The following is a 21,421-nucleotide window of genomic DNA, read 5'->3' as shown; positions in this document are numbered from 1 at the left end:
TCAAGATTTGAGCCCATGTATACTATTCCAGACAAGTAGGTGGCTCAATGGATAGAGTTCTGGACATGGAATCAGTCTCATTTTCCTGAGTTCAAATCTGACCTCAGATACTTAATAGCTGTGTGAACCTGGGCAAGTCACCTAACCTCGTTTGCCTCAGTTTCCTCATCTGTAAAAGAAACTGGAGAAGGAAATGGGAAACAAATCTAGTGTCTTTGCCAAGAAAACCCCAAATGGGGTCATGAAGAGTCTGAAATGACTGAACAACAACCACCCCATCCCATCTATTTTTTTTTTAACCTTGTTTTTCCTTTTCCTCATTCATTTTTGCCCTAGAACCAATCTTTTCATCCCGTCCTATAGTGACTGGCTCTAAATAAGGTAACTTTATTCATTAACTTTCTGGGGGAATCCCAGACTGGACCACGTAGAATGCAGAACAGAGGACATCTTAGAAAGTCACAATGAGGGGGTTACCATCTCTGCATGTTCATTCATTCAACAAATCTATTTTTTACATTCTCCAGTGCAGGGTGTTGCTGGATATTGTGGGTTATACAAAACCAATATGATATAATGCAAAGAGCATTGAACTTTAGCAGTAGCATTAAAGGATGGGGTTAAAATCCCTCCTTTGCTACTAGATCATCTGTAAAACGAGGAGAAGTAATACTTGTACTCTCTACCTCAAAGGAAAACACTCTATAAACTTAAAAGATAGAAATGCTAGCTATGATTTACTGCTCAGAGTTTTGGCTTTCTCATCTGTAAGATGGATAATTTTGCTGGGTCTGTAAGGTCCTTTCTAGTTCTAACATTCTTGATTAGAATATAGGGGAAATTAGATCTGGTGAAAGATGTCCCACTCCTAGGGAGGAAGGACAACTTGACTGGGGGAAATTCCAGTAGAGTTGAAAGGAATGAATTAGGAGAGAGACGAAATCTTCCTGAGAGTGAACCCAGAGATATCAAAAAAGTTCAAACAAGAAGGAGGCAGAGCTAGGAAAATAAATCCTGTAGATCTTTGGGGGATAACTCTTCTAATCCATAATTAGAGAGTACAGATAAACTGCAAATTAGACCACTGCAGCTTGCAAGGACAGCATATCCAGTTGTAGATTGGATGGGCTTTGTTGGTATAAAGGCTTTGGTTATCCCGGTTCAGCAAATTGTCCATCGCCCCCTGGCTCCTTGGGAGGAGGAGAGGAGATAGGGAAGAGACGCCCTTTTCCGGCTGTCCTGAACTTGATTGGGATATAAGGAGATAGATATTCCAATTGGCCTATTAGCACTGTTTGTTCTCAGCTCTCTTGGTTTCTGATAATCTCTTACTCCACAATCTCCCTTCTTTCCTGAACCATGAGCCGGCAACTGGGCCTGAAATTTGGTGGTGAGAAGAGTGATTTCAGTGGATACTCTGCCATTTTGCCACGGAAAGTAGGGGGCAGTTCGTCTTCCTATCGGGCAGGGGTCAAAGGAGCTGGGACTAGTTTTGGCAGCCGGAGTCTCTACAGCCTAGGGGCCAGTCGTCGCATCCCTGTTAATTTGCCTGGGGGTATTCGAACAGGGGGTTATGGCTTTGGGCACGGGACTGGGCATGGAGGGGCCAGGGCTACTGGCTTTGCAGGGAGTATCTTTGGCAGCGTGGCTCTGGGTCCTGTGTGCCCATCCCTATGCCCACCGGGGGGCATACACCAGGTGACCATCAACAAGAGCCTCTTGGCACCCCTCAATGTGGAGCTGGACCCTGAAATTCAGAAAGTGAGAGCCCAGGAGCGGGAGCAGATCAAGGCTCTTAACAACAAGTTTGCCTCCTTTATTGACAAGGTGAGCTTACTTGTCTTTGACGGGAGGAAGGTGAAGTGGGGCTGGGAAAATGAGCAGTTATTCTTGTTTACATAGAGGATATTCAGAAGAATTTAGGTTAGACAGTAGGAAAGACTTCCTGATCTCAAGAGGGAGTGGACACAAAACAAAGAAAGATAATCAAATTAGTTTTTCTAGGAATTTTCCAAATGGGTACACGGAGGCTAGTCTTACCGTGAAAGGCAAGATGGATGTGAGGTGGGGTGAATGAAATGACTTCGTAAGGGATGAGAATGATTTCTGGAGGGCTTGTTGGCTTGCAGCCTATGGGAAAAGGCTAAAGGGATCAGTAGTATTCAAAGGGAATTGACTTGCAGTATTGTAGGAAAGATTACAGTTAGATCCAAGAAAAGACTTCTTAACTGATGGTTTTTGGATCTTTAAATCAGGTGCCCAAGAGGTGCTATTGAATATTTCTCTTCAGAAACCTTTCAGCAACTTATCAGGAAATATCTATAGGAAAGAGAATTGGACTTGTGGTCTGAAGTCCTTGGACACACTTCCATGATTTTGGAGGATATTATTAGGATCAAATGAGACAATAAATGAATATAAAAATATCACATAGATGGAAATTGCTTTAATTACTTTGTGAGACTCTTGTTTATGAATTTTTTAAATATGAGAAGACAGAGGAAACAGATGAAGAAAGCTCTTAATGTCATCCTTAGCCCTAGCCTTTGTACACAGAGAACTGTTATCTAGGTATTCATCAGTGGTTTTAAGTAACTCTTCTGTTGGGTTCTAGGTGAGGTTCCTAGAACAGCAGAACCAGGTACTAGAAACCAAGTGGAACCTGCTTCAGCAACTGGACCTGAGCAATTGCAAGAAGAACTTAGAGCCCATCTTTGAGGGCTACATTGGCAACCTGAGGAGGCAAGTGGACACCTTGTCAGGGGACAAAGTGCGGCTGGACTCAGAGCTGAGAAACATGAGGGATTTGGTGGAGGACTTCAAGAAGAGGTGAGAAGACATGGGTGGATGGCAGAGTGAAATTTTCCCTAGATGGCAAATACAACATGTATCAAGATGTCTCTGGGGCATCTTGACCTTTGAGACATTTTTTAGGGGAAGGGGATGGGAAGGGAAAGCCATGCCTAGATTCCATCTAGTGCCCTGGAATTTTTAGGTCATAAGGTATGAACATTTTAGTGACTTTATTTATATAATTCCAAATTGATTTCCAGTATGGTTATATTAATTAATGGGAACATCACCAATGCACTAGTACGACAAACATTTTTTAAGAGTGTGTACTATATGCCAGGCACTAAACTAGGTACTAGGAATAAAAAGATTAAATTAGATATAGTCCCTGCCCTCAAGTGGCATGTAGACTAATACAAGGAAGAAAACATGTACACAGAAAGTATGATGTAAGAAGTATGATGGGACAAAAAAGAGATCCAGTTAGTAATGCTAAAAAAAATAATTGAGAGATAGTGTTCCAATGGTATTCAGGGTATTTGTCTAACGCTCTCTCTGTCTGTCTGTCTCTGTCTCTCTGTCTCTCTTTCTCTCTCTCTCTCTGTGTTTCTGTCTCTTTCTTCTCTGTCTCTCTGTCTCTGTCTCTTTGTCTCTGTCTCTCTCTGTCTCTCTGTCTCTCTGTCTCTGTCTCTCTCTATCTCTGTCTCTGTCTCTCTGTCTCTCTCTCTGTCTCTGTCTCTCTGTCTCTGTCTCTCTCTGTCTCTCTGTCTCTGTCTCTCTCTGTCTCTCTGTCTCTGTCTCTCTCTTTCTGTCTCTCTCTCTTTCTGTCTCTCTCTGTCTCTGTCTCTCTCTGTCTCTCTCTCTGTCTCTCTGTCTCTGTCTCTCTCTGTCTCTCTGTCTCTCTGTCTCTGTCTCTGTCTCTCTCTTTCTGTCTCTCTCTGTCTCTCTCTATCTCTCTCTCTGTCTCTCTGTCTCTGTCTCTCTCTCTTTCTGTCTCTCTCTATCTCTGTCTCTCTCTATCTCTGTCTCTGTCTCTCTCTCTTTCTCCATGATGTGATATGATTTGATTAGGTTGTCTGACCCTATCCTTGAGGAGGTTTTGGGGGAGATAAATACGTTCATTATGTCTCCCTGTCTGCAGGTATGAGATGGAAATCAATAGACGCACAGCAGCTGAGAATGAGTTTGTTCTTCTCAAAAAGGTGAGGAGGGTGGACGGTCCCAGGTGCCATGCAGTTTACTGGGAAGAATATTTGGTCTGCAGTTAGGGTGCTGGACACTTCTTATTTATTAACTCTATGAAAGTTCCTTAATTTCTTTGGGCCTAGATTTCCTCAGATGCAAAGTGAAAGGGTCAGACCAAATGATCTCTGCAGAAGTCTATGATTCATTAGAATCAAAGGGGATAACATTTGTAAAGTTCTTAGCACAGGGCCTGGCACATAGGATGCACCTAATAATTGTTTATTCCCCTCCTCTCTCTAGTAGATACCTTTCTAGATCTAAATCATGCGATTCAACTAGGTGTCCATCCCAGGAGCCAATGCTCTGTTCAGAAGTCTGTCCTGGGAACTAAGGTGGGGAAGGCAGAAGAGACCTCCTTTGCTCCAGAGCTATTCCTAGTTTGTTGGGGAAAATGAGGTTTAGAAGTGTTTGGAGAAACATTTAGAAACATTTGGAGACAAGCAAATGAACTGAAAAGAACTCTAGCTTGGGAATCAACACACTTTAAGTCCAAGTGTGACAGGGAAAACCATGTAACACCTTGGTTTCCCCAACTCCAACATAGAAAGAATGAGGCTACTCTCCCTGCTCTGTCTTTCCTGAGAAGATGATTTTAGGTCTCAAAGATTTATAGAAAAGATAGATAGAAAAGACTGATTTATAGAAAAAGTGCTACATTCCTAAAAGTCATTGCTATCGACATGTTTTTGTGGGTAGCATAATATCGAAAGCTAAAGGGATAATAATAGATCACATTTCTATAGTTAAGACTTCCTGATTGTTTCCCTCACCATGAGCACATGCAGTAGTTAGGGTAAGAAATACTGTTTCCATTCTGCAGATGACAATACTAAAGCTAATACTAAGAACCTTAATGGCTCCGCCTAAAGTCATATAGCTGGGGACTTCAACCAGAACATCAAGTCCAGTGCCTTTTCTATATCACAAAGAAACAAAATAGCTCTGGAGCCAAGAGGGTAGAAACTGGGAATGTGGGACATTTTTAAACCCAGACTCTGTGTGAACTCTCCATAGGATGCTGATGCTGCTTATACCATCAAAGTAGAACTACAGGCCAAGGTGGAATCTCTGGACAAGGAGATCAAGTACTTGAAATGCTTGTATGAGGCGGTAAGGACCTGTGATGCTTTACCTTCCTATACTGGCTAATTCTGCCCAACCAGGGACTGACAGAGGTAGGATTTATCTCTTAGTCATTCACCTGAGAAAAGTAAGCGATAGCAGGAGGACTTCAATATATAATGAGGGAAGGACTTCTGAATCAGTCTTAACTAAAGTAGGATGACCAGGGCTTTACTCCAGGGTACCATATTGAAAGGACACTGATAATCCTTTAAATCCACCAGCAACAAAGAAACAACAGAATTTAGTACCTAGTTAGCAGGAATACTTATTTTAAATAGGAGGCTACCAGATGGCAGGCTAGATGAATTACTTTCTGACACCTTTAGTAGTATCCTGGAGCTAGTATCTCATGAGGCAGTGTCCCCTTCAACCCATTCAACTGAGAACTCATTTCCCATTACTTGCACCAAGGGAAATCTGTGATACATGTCAGTGCAAAATTTGCTTCAACAGATGATGAAGAGAGGTTTGAAATCCATTCCTTTGGACAACTCTACCCTATTAGGGTTGAGATGGCAGGGAGGTGAAACTTGTAATGTCCCATCAGTTATACAATTCTTGGATTTTGTAAGACTCTAGGAAATGCATTCTTCTGTTTCCTTTGTATACTTCATGGTGCCTATGATCTTTTTTCATTCTTCTGACATCTAGCTATTTTCAATGAGATTTTCCCTTTCCATAGGAGCATAGAATTGAGACTTAAAAAGGAGGTTTCCCATCTAATGAGGTCCAAGCCATATAGGTTTCTGGCCTTCCTTAATTGAACCCCACAGGTCCCAGCTCTATGCCTAGCTCCACTTCACCCCAAGCTGGAGGAAGACCAGTGCGCATCAGTATGAAGGGCTGTAGGGATAGACACCTAACACTATCTCCTTTCGGCCTCCACAGGAGATTGCCCAGATCCAGACTCATGTCAGTGAAACCTCCGTCATCCTATCCATGAACAATAACCGTGACTTGAACCTGGACAGCATCATCGACGAGGTGCGCAGTCAGTACGAGGACATCGCTTTAAAAAGCAAGGCGGATGCTGAAGGCCTGTATCAGAGCAAGGTAAGTGATAGGCAATGCCATAGGATAGATACAGGCCAGGAAAGAAACAGGCATTCAGAATGAGGGGTCGCCTCTAGCTGGAAGTTTGGGGTGGGGGACGTCAGAGAAGACTTCATGAAGGCAGTGACTGGGGAGCTGGGCCTTAAAGGAAGAGGATTTCAGGAGGCAGAGATTCAGATGGTGTGGGAGAAAATGAAGGATCTACTTGTAGTTCAAATCTGTTGGAATATAGAGTGCATGCAGGGGAATAATAGGAAATAAATCCAGAAAGGGAGAGTGGAACAGGTTCTAAGGAGCCTTGGATGCCAAAGGAAGAAATTTGAGTTTTAGTCTATTTCAATGGGACCACTGGAGCCAGAGCCCCATTAATCCTTCAAGATACCAAGAGAATTTCATGGACCCAGGCCCAGACAGTAAGAAAAAAAAATCTTACCCTTGTTTCTTAGCTTGTCTTGACTCCTTATTCTGATTTTTTTTGTGTTTGGTGTTTTAGTCCACATCAGTGTGGAACAACATGGGAGCTCTTCTTATCCCTTTAATTTCCATTGTTATCCTCTTCAAAGAAAATGTTAATTTAATTTTTAAAACTAACTTTTAGTTTTCAACATTCATTTCCACAAGATTTTGAGTTCCAAATTTTCTCCCCATCTCTCTTCTCCCCCACCCCAAGACAGCATGCATTCTGATTAGCCCTTCCCCAATCTGCTCTCCCTTCTATCACACCCCTCCCTGCTCTTATTCTCATCCCCTCTATTTTCTTGGAGGGCAAGATAGATTTCTATACTCCAGTGCCTGTATGTCCTACTTCCCAGTGGCATGTAAAAACAAATTTTAACATTTGTTTTTAAAACTTTGAGTTCCAATTTCTCTCCTTTCTCCCTCCCCACCCACCCCCATTGAGAAAACAAGAAATTCAATATAAGTTATACATGTGTCATAATGCAAAACATTTCCGTAACAGTCATGTTGTGAGAGACTAACTATATTCCTCTCCATCCTATCCTGCCTCCCATTTACTCTATTCTCTGTTTTGACCCTGTCCCTCCTCAAAAGTGTTTACTTCTAATTGCCCCCTCCTCCCATTTTCCCTGCCTTGTACCATCCCCACCACCCCCTGCTTATTCCCTTCCCACCTACTTTTCCATAGTGTAAGATAGATTTTCATAGCAAATTGAGTGTGCATATTATTCCCTCCCATGTTAATTAATTTTTAAATCTAAGACACACCATGAGGAGGGACCAATATGACCAATACAGGAAGACATCACAATAAAAGTACCAAGAGAAGCCAACTTATTGGTTATGGTCTTGATACTTGCTACATGTGTGACCTTTGATAAGTCACTGGACCTCAGTAAATGTGAAATGAAGGGATCAGACCAGACTTCACTGAGGCTCTCCCATTTATAAATCCTGTTATCATCAGAGGCATTGTCACCACTGGATAGCTTGTTGGGAGGCTCATGGCACTGGACCCTACAATTTCCCTATGGAAAAAGGTTATTCTCTGGTTTCTTCCCTGGTGCATCTATCTATTTACTTATTTTACACTGTTGAGAGGTGGGCAGTCTGACCACTTCTTCCTTCCCCTGCAACATGCTGGAGGACCCCATAGTGGGTGAACCGGGGTCATGTCCTTTCTTGCCATCTCCTCTTTCTCAAAAATCAGATCCAGGAGCTGCAGCTGGCTGCTGGACGGCATGAAGATGACCTTAAACACATCAAGAATGACATTTCAGAGCTGAACCGGCTCATCCAGAGGCTTCGCTCTGAGATAGGCAATGTGAAAAAGCAGGTGAGTTGAAACTCTCCTCTTCTGGCACTACAAAGAACAAGATGACCAAGGTGCAGCTGAAGTTCTTGGGTTTCAGGACTCCGAGTTCCAGGTTAGAGTCTCTTCACTTACTGCCTCCAGAACCCATGCTTCAGCATTCTAGATTTTCTCATTCAGAATCACTACTTCACTCACAAGTTCCTTGTGCTTGTGTGCACAGGTGCCCCTGACTACATGGTCCTCCATTCTCTCATCAGTGGTGTGCTGGTAAATGTTTAACAGCTGACTTTTCAGTGATGTGCTGGTAAATGTTTAATGATTGACTTTCCGGTGGTGTGCTGGTAAATGTTTAATGATTGACTTTCCAGTGGTGTGCTGGTAAATGTTTAACAACCAACTTTCCAAAAAAATATAGACAACACCCCTTTAAAGCCTATTGTGAATTACGAAATTTTCTCTATCACTTTTTAATCTAGACTATCAGCAGAACAATAACTCAAGCCCTTTTCTGAGGTGTAAATGCTCAGACTGAAAAGGAAACTTGATTCTGGAGAACCCACCTGAGCAGGCTGCATCACATGCCCTTTCCTCTGCTTAGCCTTTTGCTCATTTCTTTTCTGCCTCCTCCATACATCCTTCCTCCAGGAAGACTTGACTGACCCCTTCTCCACCTCCCACTCCCAATCACTGGGCTATCTTTTGAGGACTCTGGCTGCCTGATCTAGATCATCTGTCTAAGTGTGAACTGTACAAGACCAGGAATCCACAAGTACAAGAATCATGATTCTCCCTGCTTTGAGATCTTAGGACAGGGCTCTGAATGGTGTGTGTGTGTGTGTGTGTGTGTGTGTGTGTGTGTGTGTGTGTGTGTGCGCACGCATGCGCATATATGTGTATGTGATTGAAACACATATTGAACATATATGAGTAGGAATTGTTTCATTCATTATATTTATAACTCCAAGGTCTAGTTCAGTTCCTGGCCATAACCTGACCTTAATCAGTAATGGTTGATTGATTGATGCACCACTGGGCTCTCTTTTTTCATTGTTCTATATGTCCCCATATTCCCAGAAAAGGGAGCCACAACACCAGGCTTTGTACTTTCCACTTGTCTCAGCCTGTATAAAGTAAAGGGCACTAGATCTGGAATAAGTAGACCTGAGCTTAAATCTTGGCTCTGACTTTCTGGCTTTGTGACCTAGGGAAGGTCCCTTAATCTCTGTGAAGGATAGTAATAGCTACCATTTATATAGCATTGTAAGGTGTAAACTACATTACATGTCCTATCATGTGGTCCATACAACAAACCTGTGAGGTGTTATTATTAGCTCCGTTTTACAGATGAAGAAACTGCCACTAAGTATCTGAGGCAGGATTTGAACTTCGGTCTTCCTGACTGAGTCTAGTTCTAGCTACTTAGCTACTCTTTGACCCTCAATTTCCTCATGCATAAAATGAGAATATTACTTATACTTTCTATCTCAGTAAGTGTTACAAAAATGAAAGCATTATTTTAAAGGCAAAAACATTTTTCAGTCGTTTCGTGGTATACTACACCAATCAAACCCCGTGACAGAATCCTCTGGTAGTTTTAAAGAGAAACAGTCACGTAAAACCCATTGATTTAGCAACTGTATCTTTCAGTTTAGGTAGCATTCAGCATCCATAATTCTCCGCTCCTCACTGCCACCCCCATCCCCAGTGAGAAGAGGAAAGTGCATTTCATCCTCTAGACCAGGGGTTCATGGTTAGATTTCAGGAGATTCAGGAACTTGGATGGGAAAAAATTTGCATCTTTTTTTTTTTTTTTGCTAACTTCAAATGTAAATGTGGTGATTTCCTCAGATATTTTAAAACGACCTGAAAAGACATCAAGAGCCTTTAACAGGCTTTCCAAGGTGGTCCAGGACACATGAAAAAGGTTACGAATCTCTGTACTGGGTCATAATGATAATTATATTGTAACTTCCTCCATTAAATTGTAAACTCCTTAAGGACAGGGACTATCTTTTGCCTCTTTGAGCACCACCTTGGTGCTCAGAACAGTGTCTGGTCCATTGTAGGAGCTTAACAAATACTTATAGATTGATTATTGATTACATTAAATCTGCATCAAGTAGCCCTTTAAAGTTATTTTCAATTACATTATTATGGTCATTATGTATACTGTCCCCTGGTTCTGCTTTCTTCTCTTTGTATAGGTTCATACGAGAGAGAACAACATTCTGTAAGGCTTAAAGTGATATGGAAAAGTTAATGTGAGTTAAATATTTCAGCTTTAAAATATCAACTGCCTTCTCTTTACCCCACAGTGCTCCAACCTAGAGACAGCCATTGCAGATGCTGAGCAGAGGGGTGACTGTGCCTTAAAAGATGCCAAGGCCAAGCTGGATGAATTGGAGGGTGCCCTGCATGGTGCCAAGGAGGAGCTGGCTCGCCTGCTGAGGGACTACCAGGAGCTGACTAGCACCAAACTGGCCCTGGATGTGGAGATTGCTACCTACAGGAAGCTGCTGGAGGGAGAGGAGTGCAGGTGAAATGGGGTTGAATGAATGAGACCAAGGTCTTTATACTCTTTTGTTGCTTGATTACCAGCATGGGAACTAGAAGACAAGATCCTTGAAGATTATGTGGAGAAAGGAGAAAAGAAAGGAAAGGAAAAAAGAAAGGAAAGGAAAGGAAAAGGAAGGGAAGGGAAGGAAAGGAAAGGGAAGGAAGAGAAAAGGTACGGAAGAGAGGATGGGTGGGAGAGAGGGAGGAGGGAAAGAAGAAAAGGAAGAAAAAAGGCATGGAAGAAAGAATGGACAGGAGAGAAGGAGGAAAGGAAGGGAAGGAGGGAGGAAGGGAAAGAAAGAGAAGGAAGGGAGGAAAAAGGAGAAGAAGGAAGAAAGGAGGGAAAGAGGGTGAAAGAGGGGAGGAGGGGAGGAAGGAGGAGAAGAGGAAGGAAAGAAAGAAGGAAGGAGGAAAGGAGAGGAAGAAAAAGAGTGGAAGAATTTTGGTTAATTAACTATACAGCAATTTCCTGGACTTCCTTGGGATCTTCTTGAAAGTGTTATGACCCTAAATTTGAACACAATCTGTCGAGACACTTCTGGGAGTTTTACAATATTCTGATGTTCTCTCTTACAGGATGTCTGGTGAGAATCCTTCCTCTGTGAGCATCTGTAAGTATATGATTTGATGATGTGTGAGGTTCAGGGTTCTGGAGAGAAGCAAAAGTGACCGCTAAAAATTGAAGAAATTCTTTCCTCTCTGTGGGGCACTGTGTTTGATGCTAGAGATCCAAAGATGAAATTAGACAGATAAGTAGTCCTGACAGAAGCTTTGGGGACATTTTATCTTTATTCTTCTGACTATAGTCTGTTTGCCTCCCTGAGCTTTTCTGAGAAAAGTTCTTTGTAGATTGTAAAGCCTCCAAAATAGGCAAGTTGTTGTCAGTGCTGTTCCAAGTGATCTGTGATTTTGTGAACACGGGCACCCCCGCCAGTGATGCAGAATCTAATATCTCTGTGGCTAAGGGGCAGGTCTTCATGAGCTGCTGCTGAAAGCCATCACCACCCTCTGGTGGTGAGCTAGGTCCACAATGTGTTATGGAATCTCTCCTGTTTAGGAGGGCCTGTCGTAACTTGTACACCACTGGCAAGAACCCAGGGTCAACTGCACACACACCATAATGAAGGATGAGCAGGACTCTTTTCTTCTCCTTGGACACGTGATTTCATTGGTGTAGGTAATTCCCAGTGATGAAACTCCCTCGTCCAATGTGGATGAGCAAGTACTTGTGCAATGCATATTTTTTTAGAGAATTTGCCTAAAGGCACTGGGCTATTAAATGAAGAAAGGAAATAAACATTTATTAAATGCCTATTATATTCCAGGCACCGTACTAAGCACTTTATAAATATTATCTCATTTGATCCTTGCAACCATCTGGAAGGTGTTATTATTATTAATTATTCCCATTTTACAGTTGAGAAACTGAGGCAGACAGAGGTGAAGTGACTTGTCCCAGGTCACACAGCCAGCAAGTATGTGAGACTGGATTTTAACTCAGGTCTTGCTGACTCCAGGCCTAGGGCTCTATCCGATACATGACCCACCTTATTCAGGGTCACATAGACAGTATGTTGGAATTAGGACCTGAACTTGGGGCTTTCTGACTCTGAGGACAGTTTTCTCTCTCCATAATACTATGCTGTTTATTTTTTATTGCTATCATTGCTTTCTTATTATTGTCAATTTTATGGGATTCAGATAGAAACTGTCCCAGGACAAGTTTTTATCCTGTTACCATTCATTTATATTTATTATTTTGTGCCCTACTGTGCAGGTGGGTAAAATGACTTTCTTGTAGTTAAATAAGAGTATTGGGATATAGGTTCATATTCTTCAGATTCACTGAAAGCACCTTTGAGACAGCACCAGTAAGTGATGGAAGAACGAGGCTGACATGCATCTAGTCCTGTCCCCACCTGTTTTTAATTTCTTCCTATGAATCTCTATATTTTGAAAGTCTTTCATCCTGTGTAATTTGGAGTCTTATGAGTCTTCTGGGAGGCAACCTCTATTAAATTTCTTTTTAAAAAATTTTAATAGATCAAATTAGAAAGGCTGAAGAGAATCAATTCTGTTTGTAATGATGTTCTGTTTTCAACAGAGTTTATTTGTTGATTTCTCGACATTTCAAAGTTTCTATTTGTAGGATGGAGATTGCCATCTGTGATTTTATAAAGAATAGTGAGCATCTGCTGTAGAATTTCAGTAGCTTGACTGGGTCTTTTTAGACATATGGTGGTTACTAAATGTTTTCTTGCAGTTTCTACCACTTCACTGTATGACCAGCATCAATCTGTAAATCAGGACTACTTTAAGATGAATTTTCTGTAATTTCTGATGACAATCACTTAATTCTTAATCACTCTCACAAACCCCTCTATTTCTATAAATTCTAAGTTACTATTACTATATAAAAAATTTGATTCATCTTTTTTATGAAGGTCACATAGGAATGGTCTAGGAGCCAATCATTATCCTTAGGATAGTGATTTTATATTTAACTTATAAATATAGTTAATATTTACCACTATATTTAATTTTAATATTTCATTTATATTTAGTGTTCTATAGACTATTAAACAAGTGGATTAAATAACTGCTTTATGCAGTTGCATAAAAATATTAGGATGTAAACTAATCCTGGATAGGACTCACCGAAAGTATTCCTGACACAATTCTATCAATCAATCAATAATTATTATTAAGCTCCTATCATGTGCTAGTCACTTTATTAAGCACTGAGAATACAAAAAATGCAAAGGCAAGTCCCTGTCCTCAAGAGTCTTATATTTTGGGGGAGGCAGAAAACATGGAAACAAATATATACAAGGCAAGCTGTAGATAAGATAAATAGGAAGTGATTAACAGAGAAAAAGCCCTAGAATTATGAAAGGTTGGGGAAGGCTTTCAGTTAGAAAGGGATTTTAGTTGGGATTTAAAAGAAACTAGGGAGGTCAATAGGTGGAGTGCAGTTGGGAGAATGTTTCAGGCATGGAGAATGGAAAAAATACCAGGAATTGAGAGATAAGGGGTCTTGTACGTGGAATAATACACACCAGTGTGTGTCACTGGATCAAAAGGTACATGTTGGGACGTAAGGTAAGAAGAAGACTGGAAAGGTGGGAGGGGACGAGGTTTTGAACATCAGACAGAGAATCTTGTATTTGATCCTGGATGTCATAAGGAGACACTATAGTTTATTGAGGAAGGGACATGATCAGACCTGCATTTCAGGAAAATCCTTTTAGTGGTTGAATGCAGGATGGATTGGAGTAGGAATAGACATGAGGCAAGCAGACCTACCAGTAGGCTACTGAGGTAGTACAGATGTGAGTTGATGAACTCTAGAAAGAAGACTGGATGATGGGGATTTATGTGTATGTGTGTGTATGTATGTGTATATATTTATAGGTATGTATATACATATGTACATATACATTCACTTAAATATACACACATGTATATATGTGTATATATACACGTAGACATATGTACACACACATACATATTCCTGTTCCCATATGATTTTGAATTCCTTTGTCAGTTCTTTTTCTTTTGGAATCTTTTTATTCCTTCCCTGTAGCTTGGGATCAATTCTTTAGTGTGACGACTATTAAAAACATTGTTCTTAAGTTTTGATCTGGGCAGTTGGGAGCAACAATTTGGTCTGGGTCTGCTGCCAACACAGTTTATTAGCTGATTTATCAAAGATATTTGAGGTATATATTTGTAGCATGCTGCAGATATCCAGAGGGTGCCAGTCTTTTATGGTTTGCAGTAACGTGTTTCGTAGTTTCCACTGATGCTTTGTATAATCTGCATTGATCACTAAATCCTGGCTCTAAAGATAACTTTTTGTAATTTCTAGTGACACTGACTTGATCCTCAATTGCCTTCATAAAGCCTTCTATTTCCACTGATGAATCTGCAAAACTCAGTCATTTATTTATATTCCTCTTTTAAATCAATATATTGTATGAACTCTTGTGAATGTTGCTCATGGAGAATCTTTGGTTTCCACTATTATTGCTGTGTGGTTGCTATCACTCCTATTCTGTGATGATCATTTCAAAAACAGGTCCAAAATAGGAAATATCACAGCTTCCCGTTACCTCCTGCTCTTTATGGTTGGGAAATTCAACTTCACTTCTAGTCAAAAGCCCTTTGCTTGCTGCAAAGAAATCTCATTCTCTTACGGGAATAAGAACTACTGAACTTGACTTCTTTTTCCCACCTCCAACTGCCTACCCAGCATCCCTTCTTGATTTTACTGTTTGGCATACAGTCCCCCACTCCCATTGGTCTTTTTTCGGTTTTATCTCCACAGCTGTGATCAGTAGTGGCAGCGGGAGTAGCTATGGCTACCGACCCAGTTCGATTGGTGCCAACTACGGCAGTGGCATTAGGTCAAGCACCTCTAGCAGTACCCGAAGTGTTGAAACCAAGACCAAAGAGGAAGGAGTGGGTGATCTCAAGAAATCCCTGACCAAGACCTCCTCAGCCAGCTCCCCAGTGAAGAAAACTACTCGATAAACTTTCTGGCCTCACTCTCCATGGCACTGTGGAAGAAAATGATTTTTACCCACAGCCTGAGGAGGATACTGACCTTAATTACTGCCCTCCTATAATATTCACAATTCCCAAGTATCTAGAATGTTTCTGAGTTAACACTGGCCTCCTGACTCCAAATTGTTATTGAAACAAATATCTCCCCTTTGACCTTTTTGCTTTTTACTCCTGAAGTAGTCCTTTAAAAGTAAAACCTATAATTACATCCTCTGTTCTAAGGAAGATTTGAAGAAGGTACATACTTAGGAAAAGAGAGGGAGAACAATTGTATCCAGGCAGAAGCTTAGTCACTGTTAGGTGACTGATACTGTCCTTCCCTGGTATGAAGAAGGAAAGAGTGGGGCATGAGGGAAGAGTTAGCCAGCCTCCTGACTCTTCATGGATCAAGTCCTCACAGGGTAATTTTGTTATTGGTTGCTAAAGGCTGCGACTTCTCAGCCCATCAGATATACCCATTGTTGCAAAACACAGTCCAGAAGAGCTTTGGACTTTCTGTTGTTTTTATTTATCCTTTCCCCTTAATATCACATGAATGGAGAGTTGATCAATGGCCTCAGCCACTTTGGCAACACTCAATAGGTCAGGTTATCTCAACGCCTTTGGGTCTATGATTTTTGCTCTTTGATCTCCTCTTTGGGGTCATCTGCCTCAATAGCTCTTAATCTGTTAATGCTTTTTTTGCTTCTAGAGAAAGCCAGGAGCTGTGTTCGGTGATTAGAATGTTCTCTTTTGGCTCCTGAGCAGTAATGCCCACACCTGAGTAGCCTTAGCTGTTTATGTAAATAGTCCCTAAATAACCAGCGTGCTCTTTGCTCATAGTCATCCTCTGCTTACTGTTGATGGTTCTAAGTTATAGCTGCTGTATATCAAATAAACTGCACTAGCGTAACTTCAATGGGTTTCTTTGTTTTCAATTAGTCCAACATTCCAGCAAACTTTACGAATAACTCATCTGAGAAGGTTTAGAAGTTTCCAAAATTCTTTCCTCACAACAAACCTGTAAGACAGGGAGTGGAGATATTATCTCAGTTTGACAGACAAGAAGACCAAGATTAAGAAAAATTATGTGATTTGCCCCAAAGTCATGGAGGTAAATGTTAGAGCTGGTGGCAAGTGTGCTCATGTGTGTACGGTTTTTGTCCTGGGGACCAAGACAGGTGAGAGTTAGGGTGGGGGGGAAGGTTTCATAGGAAGAAAGAAATAAAGTCCTTGCTTTTGAGGAGCTCCCAGTTTCATGACAGAGGGAAGGAGTGAGTCTAGACATAAACACACATCCATTACTATGGCACAAACCGAGGGATATATACAGGTGTACGTTGGAGATATTGCAGATTTGGCTTCAGATCATTGCAATAAGGCAAATATTGCAATAAAGTGAGTCAGGTGAATTTTTTGCTTTCCCAGTACATATAAAAGTTACGTTAACACTGTACTACATTGTCTATTAAGTGTGCAGGGGTATTATGTAAAAAATGTATACACCTTAATTAAAAATACTTTACTGCTAAAAAATGCTAACCATCATCTGAGCCTTCAGTGAGCCATAACATTTTTGCCGGTTGAAGGTATTGCCTTGAGGCTGCTGATTGATCAGGGTGGTGCTTGCTGAGGGCTGAGTGGCAGTGCAGTTTCTTGAAATAAGAAACTCGGTTTCGCCCATAGATTGACCCTTTCACTTGAATACACAGAGGCATTGTAGAGTGATAAATTGGCTTAATTTCAATATTGTTGTATCTCAGGAATAAAGAGGCTCAAGGAGAGGGAGAGAGATGGGGAAAGGCTGGTCAGAGGAGCATTCAGAACACACACAACATTTATAAATGAAGTTCATCATCTTACATGAGCCTGGTTTGTGGCACCTCAAAACAATTACAAGAGTAACATCAAAAATTACTGATCACGGGTCACCAGAACAGATAAAATAATAATGAGGAGATTGAAATATTGTGAGAATTACCAAAATGTAACAGAGACACGTGAGCACATGCTATTGTTGGGACTTGCTCAACACAGAATTGCCACAAACCTTTAATTTGTAAAAAATGCAGCATCTGCAAAGCTCAGTTAAGTGAAAAGCAATAAAATGAGGTATGCCTGCCTGTACAATTACATATATATGCAGTTATAAAATTATACATATGTACAATTATAAAATGTATATAATTTTAATATGTAATTGTTATTGTTCCGTTGTGTCTGACTCTTTGTGAACCTGTGGACACCAGTGCTGTTTATGGGTTTTTCTTGACAAAGATACTGGAATGGTTTGACATTTGCTTCTCCAGTAGATTAAGGTAATCAGGGTCATACAACTAGTAAGTGTCTGAGGCTGGATTTGAACTCATGACTTTTTGATTCCAGGACCAGTCCTCTATTCACTGAGCCACCTATTATATAATATACATTATTATAATATATAATATATAACATAATATACAATTATAAAATATGTATGTATATGCACACACGTAATTATAAAATTATAGAAGCTCACAGTTGGAAGGAACCTCAGATGTTCAGTGAGGTTTTGATGTAGTGGAAAGGGATTTATATTTGGAGCAAGAGGGCTTGGGTTGAATTTTTGCTCCAACATTTGCTCCCCAAGTGTAATCCTTAGTAGGTCACTTAAGCTCAGTTTCCTCATTTATAAAATGATGAGATTGGATCAGATGACCCCTAAGTTCTCTTCTGGCACCTTGTTTATGGTTCAGGGAACCTGTCATCTGACATTTCTTCTAGAAGAGGGCTTGCCGGGGAATCAAGAATCTTGACTTTTTATTTCTATTTCTGCCACTGATTTAGCTAACTGTGGACAAATCACTCCCCCTCTCAGGCTTCAGTTCACTCACCTGTAAAATGAATTTCCCTATTACTCCTAAGGGCTCCACCAAACTCGGAGTCACAGAGATTTATAACTTTGATTCAATGTCATCCTTTACTTGTCTCTTACTCGCTCTTCATATCTAATCCACTGCCTAAAATTAGAACGTCTTTCTCTACAACGTCTTTCTTACACTTTCTATTAGTTACTCACAGAGCCTTAGCCTTAGTCGTGGCCCTCATCATTCCTCCCCTGGACCACAGTAATAACCTTCTAATGGGTCTCCATGCCACAAAACTCCATGATGAGGTGCTAATGATGGACTCCTAAAAGGAAAAGACCATGTCTTTGGGACCTGGACCCCAAAACCTTTGAACCCAGATCCCTGCATTTGTCTGAGGCAACTGTTCTTCCCAATCAATAACCATTTTAACTGTCCTTTCACTGGGGTTCTCCTGCCACTTAACTGTTTCCTTTATCTGCACCTGGCAATACCCCAGCCATATTTTCAGCTCTAGGAGAACCTAAAGATATAGATGTGTAGTCATATGTAAGCACATTCATTCAGAGTGTGCAAAACAACAAAAATACCCCAGTCACCAACACAATAGCTTTAAGGTGTACTAAGACTTTTGGGACACCCTGTAAATGGAAAGTTGATTGTATAGTGGTGAGGAAGGTAATGAGAGGAACAGAACAGATGACTGAAGAAAATATTATGATGCTCTCTCTCCTACAGGCACAGGGCTCAATGCCCAGAGTCAAAAAGTACTTTACCCATCCTTTTTATTTCACCAGCCTGCAGGTGGACACTTCCAATGCTCTGTGTGACAGGAATATTTCCTGGAGAGGTATTGAGCCAGTTCTAAAGGCTCATGATGAAAAAATGCTATCCAGCTCCAGAGAAACAGCTGACAGAGTCTAAATGTACATGTAAATATACTTTTATTACTTTGTTTATTATTTTTGGATTTGTTTTTTGGTCCACATTTTCTTTTGCAATGTGGCTAATGTGGAAATGTTTTGCATGACTTCTTATATATAATCAATATCAAATGACTTGCCTTCTCAGGGAAGGGGGAGGAGAGGGAGGGAGAGAATATGAAAATTAAATGTTAAAAATTTTTATTTACGCATGATTGAGGAAAAAATAAAATAAAACTTGCATGTAAAAAAAAAAAAAAGAAAGGCATTGGGGCTATCCTCAAGACTCAAATGACTTGGGGCATGAAGGCTTCAGCTTTTTAAAGTAGCTTCCTGATTGCTTTTGTACAAGACACAACCCATGATGAGTCAGTAAGTCCTCTCTGTCAGGCTTGACCAGAGCACCAGCATGGCCAACATGGTGACAGGAAACTGACACCGAATCAATGCTATAGCCTGTCAACAAGGTATACTTGCTGACTGTCCTTTCCTTATTAAGGTTAAGGAAACTTGTTTTTCTTTCCTTCTTTAATTTATTTTTATCAATCAAGAAGGATTTATTTTCTCTCTCCGCTACCCCTTCCCATTGGGGGAAGAAAGAAGAAAAGCAAAATCCCTGTAACAAATATGTGCAGTCAAGCAAAATAATTTTCCACATTGGATATATTTATGTGTGTTTATGTATGTATACATATGCAAACAAACATACATACTATATATCATATATAGCCAATACATATGTTTATATACATATATATGCTTGTATACATATATATATTTATATAATCAAAGTGGGAACTTACATTTTAATATATATTTGTATTAAAATATATACTATGTTATCATAATATAAAGATATCTATCTCTCTAAAAATGTCTGTCCCTATTACCTTGAGTCCATTACCTCTCAGAGTAGCATGTTTCATCTTCAGTTTTAGAGAATCATGTCAATCTCCTTTTGTTAATAGTTAGATACTCTACAAGGGTCTCCTTTTGTTCAAGCCCAAACCTAACACACTCGAGAGACCTACAACACCCATGATGACCTCACCCACCCATAGTAATGCCAGCATCAGACCTGTTCAGCGGCTAGGTCCTCCCTATAGATGAGCTGCTCAGATTGTGAGGGTGATCCCCAGGGGGGAGTGGGATGGGCTGGACCAATCTTCATGTGATGGCTCTTGCCAGAAACTGCAGGAAGGAGGAAGGGATATGAAAGACCCAACATGGGCTGCTGAGGAGTGGGGGGCTCACCCAACTCAGGGGCTAAACATTTCAAATTCTTCCTTTCAGAGCAATGAGAAGCTGGAGGAATAGGAGCTGATGTCACTGGAATCATCATCACTAATTCATTTTAATTTCTTTTTCAGAGGGTGTGTGTGTGTGTGTGTGTGTGTGTGTGTGTGTGTGTGTGTGTGTGTGTGTGTGTGTGAGTGAAACTATTTGCTTAGCTAACAATTTGCCTTATTCTCTTCTTGTTGTCTTCAGCTTCTTCACACTCTTAAATCCTCCTCCATCTGTCCTGCATACACATTGAAGGGTCCTCAAAAGCTTTGAACTGGGGTCCTCCACGTGCTCTTAGCAACCTGTGGTATATTCTAACTCATTTGGTTAAAGGATTTAGAGCCATCAGGGGACTCAGAGGGCATCTAAGTATCTATTATGTACGAGAGACTGGAAATATGAAGGACAATCCCCCGTCCCCACAAACAAAACAAATGCAACCCTTGCCTTCAAAAAGAACTTATATTTCACTGGAGTGACAGAGCATATATACAAATAAATAAGAATATACACATGCACATATATATGTATATATTCTTTGCCTATCCTCTGAATATATTGAGATATATTGAAAAAGGAAGAGGGGGAAGGAGAGAGATAGAGAGAGAGAGAAAGAGAGAGAGAACAAGAAGAAGAAGGACAAGAAGAAGGAAGAGGAGCAGGAGGAGGAAAAAGAAATGGAGAAAGGAAGGACAGAAGAAAGAAAGCAAGATATAAAGAAGAGGAGGAATGGGGGAAGGGGAGGGAGAAAGAGAAGGAGGAGAGAAAAAAGAGTGGGAAGAACAATCAGCTTGATGATATTGGAAAAAGGCTGATTTAAGTGACTGTCTCTGCTAGATTTTGAAGGAAACTAGGGATTTTAGAAGAGGAAGAGAGAACATATTATAGAAGTTGGATGCCATCTAGGTAAAGCCATGGAAATAAGATATACAATGCCATAGCTGGCACAAATCAGCTAATTGGGTTGAAACAGAAAGTACACAAAGAGAACTGATATAAAACAAGATTGGAAGACTCAGTGGCTAAAATGCTGGTCTTAGAGTCAGGGAGACTTGATTTTATATCCATCCTCAGACACTTATTAACTGTGTGGCAATTTACTTAACCTCTCCCTGACTCAGTTTCCTCATCTGTAAAATGAGAGTGTTGGCCTCAATGGCCTCTAAGATCCTTTCTAGCTTTAAATCTCTCCTTCTATGGAAAGGTGAAATAGAACTAACATTATGGAGGATTTTGGATTCCAGACTGAGGATTTTGTATCTTATTCTGGAGGC

General features: G+C 40.7%; 1 protein-coding gene across 1 annotated transcript; it reads left to right on the top strand.

Annotated features, from left to right (window-relative positions):
* The first annotated feature begins 1,331 nt into the window (after positions 1–1,331).
* On the top strand, positions 1,332–15,993 carry LOC140534103 (keratin, type II cytoskeletal 74-like). The gene is made up of 9 exons (XM_072654747.1): positions 1,332–1,827; positions 2,615–2,829; positions 3,935–3,995; positions 5,053–5,148; positions 6,052–6,216; positions 7,886–8,011; positions 10,306–10,526; positions 11,123–11,157; positions 14,877–15,993. The coding sequence occupies exons 1-9, from the start codon at positions 1,360–1,362 to the stop codon at positions 15,080–15,082; spliced, it is 1,593 nt and encodes a 530-aa protein (XP_072510848.1). The 5' UTR covers positions 1,332–1,359; the 3' UTR covers positions 15,083–15,993.
* Positions 15,994–21,421: the final 5,428 nt, after the last annotated feature.

The sequence above is a fragment of the Notamacropus eugenii genome, chromosome 3, assembly GCF_028372415.1.
Source record: "Notamacropus eugenii isolate mMacEug1 chromosome 3, mMacEug1.pri_v2, whole genome shotgun sequence".
In the NCBI taxonomy this organism is placed as follows: Eukaryota; Metazoa; Chordata; class Mammalia; order Diprotodontia; family Macropodidae; genus Notamacropus; species Notamacropus eugenii.
This window is presented reverse-complemented; position numbering and strand designations above follow the sequence as displayed.